This window comes from Musa acuminata, chromosome BXJ2-4 (assembly GCF_036884655.1).
Source record: "Musa acuminata AAA Group cultivar baxijiao chromosome BXJ2-4, Cavendish_Baxijiao_AAA, whole genome shotgun sequence".
Classification (NCBI taxonomy): Eukaryota; Viridiplantae; Streptophyta; class Magnoliopsida; order Zingiberales; family Musaceae; genus Musa; species Musa acuminata.
Window position 1 is genome coordinate 43,413,259 of NC_088341.1, and position 14,407 is coordinate 43,427,665.

Below are 14,407 nucleotides of genomic sequence, written 5' to 3' on the forward strand. Positions count from 1 at the left end.
GGCCAGACTCGTTGCGCGCATGAGGTGGACGTGCTTACCCTTTCGAAAACGGACCTGTGCCAAAAAATAATTAAAATTATTTTGACGTGGCTGTTTCGCACTGGCAGCCGTTTGTGTTTCCTGGTTGGCTGACAGCAGAGCGTTTTCACAAATTAGATGGCATAACATGTGAAGTGGCGTCCACCGCACGTTGTCGTGTTCCCAAACTTTACTTTCGGGCCGTTCATCAACCCATCACCCCTCTCTTGCGCTCGCCACGTGGTGGGACACATTTTTTGGTTAGCCTCGCAGAAATAAATAATAATAATAATAAATATATCCGAAAATTGGGGAGAGAAAGCCACAGGGCAAAAGAGAAGAAAGCCCGCCTCCCACTCGCGATCGCCGAGCGGACGGAGGATTCCTTCGTGGCAGTCTTCTCGCGTCCTCTTCACTTCGAATTCTTTACTGTATGTGACCTGTCTTTTGTTCTTTCTCGCGTTCAAACTGTCGAAGGACCGGATTTTGTGAGGACTCTGACCTAAATTCTCGTTTCTAGGAATTGGAGATTTCGATTGAGGTGATTGGTACTTGGAGGGGAAGGTTGAGGGATCGATCATGGCTTGTAAGGGGTTCTGGGAATGCTTGTTGAAGCTTCTCAACTTTATCTTGACGCTCGCGGGGTTGGCGATGGTGGGATACGGGGTTTACTTGCTGGTGGAGTGGAATAAGGTCGCTTCAGGCAGCGACGGCGAAGACCCGGCTTCGCCGACGAGTAGCGATTCCGAGTTCTTGAAGCTTGGGCGTCCCATACTTGTTGCGGTGTCCCTTTCGTCGAGTTTTCTCGATTATCTCCCCAAAGCTTGGTATGGGATACTTCATTTTTGCTTTCCTTCTCCGAAGGAATTTTTGTTTATTCTGCTGGAATTACCTTTTTTTTGTTGGTTGATGCGATCTATCATCGAGCGAGTTAAGCTTGTCGCCTCTTTTTTTGTTTCACATATTATGGGAAAAGACAATTCGTTTTTAGATGGTATAATAGCGCTAACAATTATCTGAAAACCTTAATTTTTGGGCAAATTCGCTAACTTTTCAGTGAAAGCAGAATCAAACTATTGTCGTAACGCTGGTTAAATTTATAGGCATCTGTTACAAATTGCTCAACCTGATAGATCGTACTCTGAATGATCCTTGACTTTTGTAGACGTTGTGCGTTTGGATATGGCTAGATGCTGAACTAGGTCACAAAGCACAAAGCAGAAAGTTGAAAGAATGCTACTCATGTGTATGCTTGAAAGACTCTTCCAATATACTAATTGAGAGTGTCTTGGTTTAACAGCTTGCTCTTAAGCGACCTTGTGTATAGCTTTCACCCTTCTAAAGCATTTACATGCTCATTTTTTACTTATTCTTGAGGATCTTATCTTTCGTACAAACCGCCATTCTTGCTACCTCACCGCCTGCTCTGCTGAAATAAGGAAAATACATATATGCACTAACACTGCACAATTGCCAGTGTGAGTTATATTCATTCCATGCTGAGTTATGCTGATTTAACACATTTAACACGTTGCCAGTGTGAGTTGTGTTTGATAACTTCATCGTTCAGCTTAGTATCCATTGAAAACAGAATTATCTGCTAATAATTTGAAGTTTGAACTCCAATGGCTTGCTGCTAAAAAAGTTGTAAACAGAAACTACATTATGAAGTCAAGGCAGTTTTACTTCTGGAAAGTTGAGGATGGACCTCTGTGCAACAGATTTGCCCTTTCTATTTATTGAGGTAAGATTGCGTAGGTTGACCTTTCCAAGACCGTATATTGGTGGGGACCTCATCCACTAGATTTGCCCTTTATACTACTACTACCTTCCAATTCGATGGCTCATACAAGGAAAGGATGTGTCTGCAGATGAACAGATGTGTCAGACATACCGTCATATGCCTGATCTGGATGCCGCTAACTGTATCTTCAACGTACCTACTGTATCTTCAACGTACCTATTGGATGTAGTCCACTCTGCTGAATGTTCTTGCACCATTTAACTTGAAAAATAATTGTTGTATTCTGTGCTGTTAGAGTTATGCTGCAGACTTTTGATCCCACCACCTTTTATGTTGGTCGAGTTGCAGTAGCAGTTGGCTCATTTCTATGTTGCCTTTCTTGCATCTTTTCTTCTTAGAGTATAACATTTTGAATTTGTTTTGTTGTTTTGAGCTATGTCTTTACGTATACAGCCCAAATTTGTGTCTTGGCTCAATTTTTTTTTTACTTTTTTTCTCTATATCATGTTCTTTGACCTATCAGTTGCGCTTGTTGGTCAGTCAGACTAATAATGTGTTGTTATTGAAGGTTCATTTATTTGTTTATTGGTATTGGGGTTGTTCTATTTGTCATATCATGCTTTGGTTGCATTGGAGCAGTTACAAGGAACGGGTGCTGCCTGTCTTGTGTATCCTGACTTTTTAAAATGTATTTTTTTTTTTTTACTTATATTTATGTTCATTTGATTTTGCATGTGGGTGCGTTCTATTTGCCATAATTACATTGTACATCCTATTACATTGCTAATTAGTTTTTATTCATCGTTCAATGTGAAAACATTGTAAAATGTAACAAATTAATTGTTTGTCAAATGATGTGTTGGCTATCAGGCAATCAGTTTGTTTGTATCATCCGTGTGAATGACAAAGGATTCATTATGGCCATTAACAAAGGCCATGGGTCTTCCAACTGAAGTTCGGTTCCGGATAAACAAATTTTGAGCCCTATGATTAACAGCAGTATGCAAGCACCGTAGAAAGTTTGGTTTATGATTAAAGTATATAGAACTGTTCATATGAGATAATGTCATTCATATAGAAAAATTCTGAATGCTTTGTTATCTTTTACCAATTGATGTATTATCCATTCTTGCTTAAACGGACACTCTTTTCTATCGTCAAAATAATGCATTCCTTAACCCAAAACTAGTATGCTTTCTTAGTGATTCTGTTGGTTCTTGCTGAGTTGGCTGCTGCAGCTTTCATATTCTTTGACCATAGCTGGAAGGATGTGAGTTTCCTTTTGTCTTCCCTCACCTGTTTTCTTGCAATCATTTTGATGATTTCTAATATTTTAATTCTCTGCAGCTTGTTCCTGATGATAAAACTAGAAATTTTGACATTATATATGACTTTTTGGAGGATAACTGGAAGATAGCAAAATGGGTTGCTCTTGGAGTTGTTATTTTAGAGGTGAGTGTGGCTTCCAACCATTCAGTCTCTTTAGCACAGGAAAGGTGAAATAGTAGTCAATGCATCATTCACATTCCTTCTTTTATGTTGATTAACATTATTTGATTATTTGTATTTATGTTTTTTACTACTGTGTCATTGTTAGTAAGTTTTTGTTTTTTCTTTTGCACTTTTTCAATGGTTTGAGGGCTTTGAAATAGTATTTTGATTGAATTTGAAATGAATTTATCCTAAAGATTACATCATCTTAAAACATTATAGTAGATATTTGGTTGATTGTCTAGTTGTATACATGCCAGTCGTGATGCCTACATTGTGTAATGCCTTAAATATCATTGCAGTTATTAATCTTCTAAGGAAATCTGCACTCTCTTGTGATCTGTGCCGATTTCTATCATGACTTGCGAACAATATGATTATGACCTGCAGGGCTTGGTATTCATGTTAGCTCTTATAGTAAGAGCTGTAAACAGGCCCATTGAATATGACAGCGACGACGATGTGTGCATTGCTCCAAGATCTTCCATCCGACAACCATTAATGAATCGGCAGGGAGCCCCAGCAACTGGAGTACCTGTACTTGGCACACTTGACCATCGCCCTAGCAGAAACGATGCGTGGAGCCAACGAATGAGAGAAAAGGTAATCTCTTCACCGTGCAGGAAATTTGGCAATTGTGTTTGCAGTTTGTTACAGTTGTTGTGGTTCTAATTCTTCTCTTTGTGCCTTTTGCTTCTGAAAGTATGGTCTTGATACCTCTGAGTTCACATACAACCCATCAGACCCAAGCAGATACCAACAAGCCACTGTTCCCCCGGCAGAAGAAAGGGGCCACTGCACCATTCTGTGAGTTTTTGTTTTTGTGTGCACCGTTTGGTAGTCTCTTCTTTTCGATGTGTGAAGCTTTCGAGAGTTATTTCCCTGTTTGATTGAATGTGTAGGTTAACTGTTTAACTCAAGAGTTTACTGCCTAATCTCACTGCATAAACTTCCTGCTGCTTTTTTGCTGTGTCCGTTTTCGTCTGAGATAACATCACATTGCTGCACCACACCGTCAAGTTAATATAGTATGTGGATTGATGAAAGGCAGGAAAAAGAGAGGAGAGAGGAGGGGATCGCGTGATTGATATCGTAGTTGCTATTGTTGTCAAACACATCGTTATCATTTATATAGTGATCGAAACAATTGGGGCCAAGTTGGTACGTTCCCAACAAGAAGCAATTAATTCTAATAACTTGGCTCAAATAATGTGTCTGGGCCTACCGCCATGAGGAAGCGACCGTGACCACCCGGCCCTTCCAACCGAACCCCAGACCGTGACCTCCGGCTTCGTCTCTCATGGTGAACCCCCGATTGGACCGGATCGATGCGAGCCGGGCCTTGACCGGTTCAATCACGGCCGGCCCCAGAGGAACCGGGTCGAACCCCGCCATCCCCATCCGCGCCCGCCACTTTCCGAAGACCTCGCACCGCTCTACCCGGTCCGCCCCTTCGTTGGCCACCGAGTTGAGCGCCCGCCGAGCCAAACCGGCCTCGACTCGGGCACGTTGCACGCTGTCCCGGGCCACGGTCGCGTCGAGCGACTCCAGCAGCGCGCCGTAGTGGGCGCACGCCTCGCCGAAGCGGGCGGCGAAGGCGGCGGTGCTGGTGTTGATCTCCTGCTCCACCAGCGCCACCACGCGCGGGCGGAGGGCGCGCACGCGGCGGAGGATCTCGTCGCGGGGGTTCGTCGGGGAGACGCTCTCGTCCGGGACCCGTGAGAGGGCGAAGGCCAGGTTCACCACCAGGGCCTCCCCGGGCTCGCACCTTAGCGCCGATGCGTCCAGCTCCGCGGCCCGCAGGTGGACGACGTTGAACCGGACCGCCAGGCCGGCCCTCTCCGCCAGCTTCTCTAGCCGGTTGCCGACGGCCCTTAGGTTCCCCCCGCTGTTGTTGTTGGTGAACGGGGACGTGGGGTCCGAGACGGCAGTGATCCGGAGGGAGGGTGCGCCGGCGGCGGGGCGGAGATGGTGGCGTTCCGCGAGAGCATGGAGGAGGACGGCGTACTGGCCGCCCTGGCCAACATCGAAGTCAAGGATATGGATCATGGGCTGCTCCTTGGTGGCCTCCAAAATCGCCAAATTGGCGGTAATAAGGCCGAGCTTGAAGCAAGGGGAGAGTTCGTAGAGCATCTGCGTTGCCGCGAAGTGCTCCGCGCTGCAGAGCGCCGCGATCGGGAGAGAGGAACTCCCAGCCTGCGGCAGCTTTAGCCGAGAGATGAGTGCGTCGACCATCACCGCCGTCAGTCGCTGCTCCGCGTCGCCTCGGGGGTTCGCAACGCGTTTCAGGACGACGAGGTTCGCGGTGGCTGTCTCGAGGTTCCCGTCCGCGATAGCAGCGGCGGTCTCGAGGAGCATCTGCCGCGAAGATGAAGCCGCCGACGACGAGGAGGGCGAGCACGAGGCGGAGGACGAGACGGTGGTGGAAGAGGAATTGGTGGGCGAAGCGGAAAGCGGGTTCTTTGCCGACGTCGGCGGCGTGATGAGTTGCTGCATCGCCTCGCTCCACTCGGCCGTGGTCACGGCCGAGCCTGACGTGCTGACATCGCCTTCCCCCTCCTCCTCATCCAGTAGCAACCGCCGCTCCAGTTCCTGGAGCCGGTCGCGCACCGCGGCGGAGGGCCTGCTCTCCGCCCCCGACGCGGCCACCTGCGGCGCGGAGGATTGCTCTCTGGATCGCGCCAGCCCGTCTTGTGTCAACTTCGCCGAAATCAAGGAGGAAGAGGAGCCAGAAGAGAGATCCGCGGGGGGAAGAGGAGGCGAAAAGTGGGGTGAAGCAGGGGAGTTGAAGAGCGTCCTCTGCTTCACGGATCGAAGGAAGAACGTGTGCTGCAACTGCATCTGCTGCTGCAGCTGCAGTCTGTCCATTTCTGTCAGCGACCGCTTCAGCAGGCCGCCATTTCCAGCTTCCGACCGCGCCGGGATCGGCAGCCGCACTCCGTACCCGAGCTCCCGCCCGGGAAACCCCGACGCCATAGCCAAACACCTTTCGATCAAACTCACAGAAGAGAGAGACGGAGACAATTGAAGGCGAAAGAACTCTAAAAGGAGCGGTTCGTGGCGACTCTCCTCTTGTCCTCTTCCCTCTCTGCAGCAGAGGACTCCACCACCATCTCTCCTCCTTTCTCACCTCCTCTCTTCTCTCTCACGTAATAAAGAGGGAAAGCTAAAGACAGGTACCATTAATAATATGTTTGTGCCCGTCCCCCTCGCTTGCTCTGTTGAAACACACGGATACGCTTGCTTGCCAAGCAATGGTCATTAATAAACAGAGAGAAAAGAGAGAGAGAAACTGCGCGACGCTGGCGAGGTATCAGCCACTAGCAGCGCAGATGCTCTATCGGCCCTGATAAGATCGTTGTGAGGCACGACACCGAACAACTCGAGGCGTTTCTCCCCGACCCAATCAGAACGCCGCTGCTTCCTGCGGGCACTCGAGGGAAGCGAATCAGGTTGCGGCGGGAGCGCGTGGTGGGATCGGTGAGCAGCCGGAAGTTATTTCGCGACCAACCACCCCGACCCACCTCCCCTGCTTCATGTCGTGACTCGAGCAACCACTCCCGCCGCAGGATGCGCGCCACGTTTGCGTCTGGTGGCTTCGGTCGCGTGCCGTCGACGCTTCTCGTTGTGAGAAAAGGCCGGAAGGATCATCCTGGCACGTGTGCGCCAGCAGGAGTAGAGCCCAATTATTTGTTGACCATTTCGTGCGGCGGTGGACCCACCGCGACCTCGTCTCTCACGTGGTTAGCGGCCCCACCCCCATAAATGAAGGGCCGGGTTCAAGAAATAGACCACGTGTCTTCCTTCGTGTACGCGAATCTAAAAGCATTTTGCGGTGCTGCGGCTCTCCGCGTGCGATGTTCCTAAGCTGGACCCTGCCTGGCGTTCGACAGCTGAGCCATGCGCTGTTGTTGGCTCCACCAACTTGCTTGTCGAAGAGAGAGAGGTGAGTCCCATCAACGCGTTGTGGAAGACAGGCTCATGGGCCGCCGCTGATCCAGTGGCGGACTGCCACGTGGATAAAAAAAAGAATCTTCTTCGTGCCAAATTTTAATAGATTAACTAACGTATTGGAACGCAGAATCTTTTGTAAACATAACGGTGATTAGGATGAAACTATAAAGGATAATGATTAAACAGAGGAAGTGCATTAGGGGCCTCATTAAACATGTCGGATCGGCTTGTATAGAACGAATATTGTTAGTTTTGATTACCCGAATACTCATTCGAAGCTCATCCAAATGGTGTGAGACATCTCGATTGAATTTTGTAAAACAATATCGGGGCTTACTTGGTAAAAAAAATTTAATGTTTAAATAAATATAGGGCTTTGAGGATTTAAATAGATGCTGAATCTATTCAAGAACAAATATACTTGTTTTCATATTGAAGGATATCTCACAATTAAACAAGATAAGTCTATTATGAATATTAATAATACGAGAAGAATTGAAAATAAATTTAGGCACATTTTACTGAAAAATAAAAAGAGAGTTATATGCACTTGTTTTACCTAAAATATTCTATACGATTGAAACATTATGATTTATGATTAATATAGAGGAGGAATATGTTTGGTGAGAGATGACAACTTGGACTCAGATCCTGTCCACTTTGTCTCACTCATTTCAGTAGGCTTTCTCCCTCTATTTAGGGGAAGGTGCCACCCATGAGTATAAGAACCTGATTCTCTGGATTGAATTTGATCCTAACATCAATTTGAGGTGGAAAGTATCCTCATCACCCTGTCACCACCCCAGTACCTTACAGCTTTTATGTGTTCCAATGAATCTCTTCCATCAATGAGGCATTCCAATGGTGGGGTAATGTCTCCAATAAAGGGTTTTGTTTTGGCAACAACAGATGTGACATGATAAAAATGGCAGGGCAGTGTTTAGAAATTTTGATTTGGTACATAGCACAGACAAAAAAAAAGGGGTGAGTCGTGAGAGGTTCAGAAACTATTAGACACCGAGTTTGAAGAGATAAAAGAATTATTGAAGCCTTTGCTGATAGAAAACCTTGAGATTTATTTACTTGAGATATTTAGCAACTTGCTACTATAAAAGTTGAAAGAGTAGTTTAAGTTAGGTAGTTGATTGATGTCAAGCCAAACTGAAAACAATAGATAAGTAGCAGTACATGAGCTTGGAGAAGGAAGGGATTGCAGAAAGGGCTCTTTATAGGCCCCCTCTGCATTTTGTTCATCGGTGCAGTCCGCTTCGGCTCCTACCTCTTCAACCTCTTTTAAGCTAAGCTAAGGAGGGATTTCCCAACTATGAAAGAGTGCAAAACAAAACTTCATAGGATTGCTTGCATCAAACTTGTTGAGTAATTTACTGTTTCTTCCGAATAGTATTAGTGTATACAACCTTAAGCCGTGGTCTCGGGGTGACGCGACTAGTTTCGGGTCCGAATGATTGGGGATATTCCTTGGACGACCATTTAGACTGCTGAGGTGACTGACTACAGTGGTCCGATCGGGACGGGGTCATCGCTTCCTCCGGGAGGGGGCTCTTCGCTTGAGCGTTTAGTGGAAGGCCTCCATCTTCGCACCTGCACACAGATCGGGTCGGGAGAGCTTGGTCCGACCCCTCCGACAATCAAGTCAGTGGATAATCTTAGAGGTTTTTTTGTCTATCTCCCTTTTTTTCTCGAAGTGCGAGGGTTTTTATAGTGAAGGTTGTCGTTGTTTGATGTGCCCGCTTGCAGGGAGCAGGATCGTACTCCCGGTAACGTCTGACAGCGATGTTAGCGTGGCGTGAAGGATCGAGCCTGAGCAGGATGTTAACGTGCCTCGGCCGACGTTTCGATCTGTTTGACCAGATGCTGTCATATCAATCGAAGCGAGAGACGTCATCTGGGGCCACTGACGTCAGACCGGGACTTATCGCCATTATTACCCTCATCAAATAGCATTCATCTTCACACTGTTATGTAATTAGAGATATATGCTTAATTTTTGAGGTTCTAAAAGAATATATATGTGTGTATGCATATGTGAAGCTTAATATTTTAGATAGATAAACAAGTAAATCTTCTTTTAGTTTTGCATATATATCTGAAAAGGATGTTCCCCAACACTTTTCAAGGATAACATTGTCGAGAGTTCTATTACTTTTGTTCCTGCGAATTTATCTTTTTTTTTTGGTAGAATAATTACTTTTAGTTGCTTAGTTTTCTTTTTTTGGTGATGACCCCAAAAGTCTATTGTTATTCTTTAAATTTCATGGAGATATTTTTATCATTTGTATGATTAGGTTAATAAAAAATAACTTATGAGTAGGGAGCCTTTTTATCGAGAATTGTATGTGTTCTTGCAGTTATTAATGCTTAGATTTAGTAAATGTAAACCCAAATTAATGGCAATATATTCACTTATACTCTCCATGAAGCTAATCTATAAATGAATTTTGAAGTGATATAATAGATGCTTTATTTGTATGCAGATTCTGCACATGAATTATTTTCGAGTGTTCTCATCCTAATCATTGCGTTTGCTACTCCCTATCACAATTCTCTCTCCATATATCTTATTATCTCGATTATTTATCCATATCGATCCATCTCACTTTATCTTCCATCAAATGATATCCAAGAGAATGGATATTTGAGAACAAACAAGTGAGTTGGTAGTAAATGTGACAAAAGTGAAATCGAAATCGGATTCATTTTGTGTAGTTTTGGAATCGTTGGTTTTGATTTCGATTCTAGTTTTGAAGCTATCAATGTAGGCTTTTGAAATCGTTGGTTCCGATTAGATCATTTGATCGTTGTCTTTTATGATTCGAATCGAAGTTTTGATTCTATTTGCTCGCGGAATCATTGACCCATTTTGATTTTGATTTCGATAGGTTCATTTCCAAATGGGTTCCCCAACCTCATGCTACTTCCACGAAACAGGCAAAAGTTCACGAAGACAGAGACAAGCGGTCAAACATATGGATAACCTAGCAGAGGCGGCTTCATGTTTCGGTCTTCGTTGGTGGCTGCCATGGCCGAGCTTGTATCGTCATCATGTAACTCTCCAAAAGAATAATTGACCATTTAAGCAGTCGTATATAATTGTGTTCACTGTAACTATTCATGTCCCATCATTTCATCAAGACACAGTCAAATAATGCTTAGCTGAGACGGCCATCGCACATCAACGAAAGAATAAGGTCTATTGACCTGTGCAAGTCTCACTGCAGCCGTAGAAGCTTCGCCCACATCCCATGCTTCTCCACCGAGGGCAACAGGCGAGCCCTGCACAGAGGGCAGGTGGTCTGACCCACGTCCACCCACCTGTCCATGCACTCGAGGTGGAAGCCATGCCCGCAGTTGCCGAGCTCCCTCACCTTGTGCGTCGCCTCCAGTTCTCCCAAGCAAATGACGCAGGTCGGGTCCTGATGCATTTGCCCCGTCATCGACAAGCTCCCAAACTCCACCACCCTCAGCCGCTTCTTTATCGACGAAGAGGGCGGGGCGGCGTCCTCGGCCGCCTCATGTAAATGAAGCTCATATTCTCCCCAGGGGGTGATAAGCGGCTCCGGCAGCATGTAGAGCCCGAGATAGTGGAGGAGCAGCGAGATGGCATGTCGTACGTATGCAAGAATCAGGCAGCAGAAGATCACAGGCTTCGGCAGTACCGGATGAAAAGATCCATAAACGAAGCCCATCACTTACGGGTTGCACAGAGAGAGAGAGAGAGAGAGAGGATGCGTTCTCTTTGGGTGCAGGAGAAGGGAAGAGGAGTCTATATATAGAGAGAGAGAGAGCTTTATTAATTGGGACGCCATGAATGACTTCCTCGTGCTGTATTCTGTCAAAGTTTCACTACGAAGCACCGCTGCACGTGTATAAGACGGAGCGGGTCTTTTTGTAGCAGTAAATGGCGCGTCAAAAATGGCGTCTAAGCACGATGTGATGATGTATCACATCTTTTATTGATCAAATTGGTGTACCGATTGACCGAGTCAAAACGTCATTACCTTAATATCATTATTGGCCCGATATCAGCCCATTATGAAGCCCAATAGGTTCGTTCGGATAATATTTTCGTGACCCCCTTGGCCTTCCACTCTCTCTCGCCATGGCGACCTCTCTCCTCCCCCTTGCTCGCCTACCTTCTCCTCCTCCTACTACTTCCACCGGCCGTGCCCTCTCTTCCTATTTCCTCCCTGCCTTCTCCATCCCCTCCTCCTCCTCCTACTCCTCCTCCACATACTCTTCCCTTCCGTTCCTCCGCTTTCGGCGCCCGCTCCCTGCCGTGAGGGCCATGGCGCCGCCCCCGAAGCCGTCGGGGAAAACCAAGAAGGGTGCGACTTCGGGCGGACGCAGTTCGCTTCCTCTGTATCCGTTGTAATGTCTTCCATGATTAATCTATTGGATTTCTTGCAGTGGTCGGCATCGTGAAGCTGGCTCTCGAGGCGGGCAAGGCGACCCCCGCGCCGCCGGTCGGGCCCGCTCTGGGTTCCAAGGGTGTGAACATCATGGCATTCTGCAAGGAGTACAACGCCAAGACCGCCGATAAGGCTGGATACGTTATCCCGGTCGAAATCACCGTCTATGAGGTGAGCTGTTAGCTTCCTTTTCCTTTCCTAATTATAGAGATTACTGATGTCTTGATGGCATTTCCTGTTGAATTCTCGATTCCGATGGTAATTTGTTGTGGAGATTATGTGTTCTAGGTACTCATTTGAGTATGTTGGATTACTGATATCGAACATGACTTTGAGATATCTGTTTGCTTGCAGGATAAGAGCTTTACTTTTATCTTGAAGACTCCACCGGCTTCAGTTCTGCTCCTCAAGGCTGCAGGTGAATGCGTTGTCGAATTACTTCGCTGTCTCAGTGTTTCTTCATTAGTCGAAGTTTTCTAATCATTCAAGTAAATTGTGTCACCAAGTAGAATGCTCATTTTCTATACAGTTGGCTAATTTATCCAATTAAATCACATCAGTGTCTTCTTATCTTTGTCTTGTTTAGTTTGATCTGATAATTGATTCATGAATAAGATGAGTTTAGCGCGCTAATGCATCTCTACAGCGCAGCTATCGCAGAAGCTGTTATGTAAATTCGACAGATATGGAGTCCACCAGACCTTAAGTCTTATGCTAATTTATAGGTCTAAGGGTTATCGAATGTTGTCAACTATTTGGAAATTAATTAGGTTCTAGAGTTTAGAGGATTGCGCTAAGGTCTTAGTCATGGAAACTGGAACTAAACTGATTTAGGAAAGTGCACCGAGAGTTTTTCTTAGACTGTTGTCTTAAAAGTTTTTAATATTCTAATTTCTAAGGAAAAAGGAGAAACTATATCAAATTAAACAAGCAGGAAAAGGAAGATGAACAACAAGTACGAATTCTAAATGATGCCAATGTACTTCTAGATTAACAAGATAGAAACCACTTTCACTAGATGGACACTTGATCAACTTCCATAGCTATGTATTATAGTCAATTTACAAAAAGGAACTTCTTTATGTTATGGACAGGGCAGTTTCCGGGGCTCTATCCCAAATTTTGAGCTCTAATACCTCTGGAGCTTTTTGCTATTGTTTTTCTCATGTAAAAATATCATTAGGATAAAGAACTGTAAGTTTCTGAGACTGCAATTCTGTAATCATCAATATGCTTCGGGTCCTATTTGGTTGAGGTTATCCCACCATGAGGCAGCATTGTGTTGTTGTTTGTGATCCATCTTCTCTACGAGAGTCCCATACTCTCATTGATTAAAGTTTTTTCACTTGTGCTTCATGCTATAACTGAAAATTTGCATTTTTCATTAAATCATATAAGCTTCTCCTGTTTGGATAGAGTTTTGTCCGTGAAACATGATTTATTTTGGTAATTAGTTGTTTGTGGCCTTTTCTGAAACTATAGACACCTACACATGTGTAGACCTTTAGAAACAGCAAATGTTTCGGCTCTAGTGTTTTGTACATCAGCAGATGCAAAGCTTAGTATACGGCAGTATAGAGAAAATGAAAGGATTAAGGAATTCCACATGGTCAGTGCATTCTGCAAATAATAAAGAATTTGTTAGCATCTGTAGTTATGATGAAGTCGGGAGCTATTTTTCTATATGGAAGACTGTATCCTGCATAAAAGCTATCACGCGATATGATGTGCATGAACAACAAAGTTTGTGATTTGAGTTCTTGACCACGTCGATGCACTTTTCTTGTCTGAACTACTGTTACACACCATTATTTTTTGTTTTGGGGCCCATAATTATTAGACAAAAGTCTACTACATACATTTTTTGACAGTACTTTCTACTCATTTGCTTGCACTAGATTCTCGTTTGCTTTTCTAGATTAAAAATCTCAATTGAAACTTGAGATAATTAGGCTTAACCTTGGACTCAGGTTGCTAATTTGAGGCAAATAGTAGGTAGATAATTATTCTTTTCACTTCCATATATAGTGGGAGGAAATGAGATGTGGAACCGATTCCTCTCGTCAAGCAGGTCTTTCAGAAAGGAGAAAACAACCTCTCCTCCCATACTATATATTCCTTAGATTGTAGGTTAGTGTTGCCTGTTATTGTTTGAAGGGGTTTCTTATCCATGCCATCTTCCTAATGTGTAGGAGTTGAGAAAGGTTCCAAAGAACCAAAACAGGAGAAGGTGGGGAAGGTAACCATCGAGCAGCTGCGAGCAATAGCAACCGAGAAATTACCAGACTTGAACTGCACCACCATTGAGTCAGCCATGCGAATTATCGCAGGTACAGCGGCTAACATGGGCATCGACATCGATCCACCAGTCCTTGAGCCGAAGAAAAAGGCAGTCGTTTAAAATCTGTAGTTTGCATGCACTAACTTCTTGTCAAAACTCCTCTCGACAGATGGAAACATGAACTTCTGCATGGGACTTCCTATTTGATCCATTCAATTTTCTTCTTGTTTCTCCTGCTGGTAGCTATCGATCAGATGCATGAGACTCTCTTATAAAAGCTCAAACTTTAGGAGTAATATGTAGAAATAAGAAGAGTTTAAGTTTTCAATGATTATTTGGACATGTAAGCAAGAAAAAGGCATTCTTGTTTAAATGTGTTGAAGTGTTTATTCCACATTTATTAGGTTTGATATGGTTTCTATTTATAAGTTTTACATGGATCTTATACATAACACTGTCAATTTCGGTTTCAATCCGGAACAAAAAATG

At 44.8% G+C, this 14,407-nt stretch overlaps 4 protein-coding genes across 5 annotated transcripts; 2 read left to right on the forward strand and 2 right to left on the reverse strand.

Moving 5' to 3' along the window:
• The first annotated feature begins 328 nt into the window (after window positions 1–328).
• Window positions 329–10,333, forward strand: LOC103982659 (tobamovirus multiplication protein 2A). 2 transcript variants are annotated; one of them, XM_065106369.1, is made up of 8 exons: window positions 329–449; window positions 539–845; window positions 2,331–2,430; window positions 2,952–3,032; window positions 3,110–3,214; window positions 3,644–3,856; window positions 3,957–4,060; window positions 10,108–10,333. In XM_065106369.1, the coding sequence occupies exons 2-8, from the start codon at window positions 598–600 to the stop codon at window positions 10,205–10,207; spliced, it is 951 nt and encodes a 316-aa protein (XP_064962441.1). In that variant the 5' UTR covers window positions 329–449; window positions 539–597; the 3' UTR covers window positions 10,208–10,333. The 2 variants fall into 2 exon arrangements, with proteins under 2 accessions (XP_064962441.1, XP_009397919.2); XM_009399644.3 differs by lacking the exon at window positions 10,108–10,333 and having other exon boundaries at window positions 3,957–4,214.
• Window positions 4,356–6,717, reverse strand: LOC135611074 (scarecrow-like protein 8). Its single transcript, XM_065106368.1, has one exon. The coding sequence runs from the start codon at window positions 6,227–6,229 to the stop codon at window positions 4,475–4,477; it is 1,755 nt and encodes a 584-aa protein (XP_064962440.1). The 5' UTR covers window positions 6,230–6,717; the 3' UTR covers window positions 4,356–4,474.
• Window positions 10,334–10,437: 104 nt separating the features above from the next.
• Window positions 10,438–10,914, reverse strand: LOC103982657 (brassinosteroid-responsive RING protein 1-like). Its single transcript, XM_009399642.3, has one exon. It carries the CDS (start codon window positions 10,912–10,914, stop codon window positions 10,438–10,440), a length of 477 nt encoding a protein of 158 aa, XP_009397917.2.
• A 392-nt stretch (window positions 10,915–11,306) lies between these two features.
• Window positions 11,307–14,134, forward strand: LOC135611076 (large ribosomal subunit protein uL11c-like). The gene is made up of 4 exons (XM_065106370.1): window positions 11,307–11,553; window positions 11,636–11,808; window positions 11,992–12,055; window positions 13,830–14,134. The coding sequence occupies exons 1-4, from the start codon at window positions 11,328–11,330 to the stop codon at window positions 14,036–14,038; spliced, it is 672 nt and encodes a 223-aa protein (XP_064962442.1). The 5' UTR covers window positions 11,307–11,327; the 3' UTR covers window positions 14,039–14,134.
• Window positions 14,135–14,407: the final 273 nt, after the last annotated feature.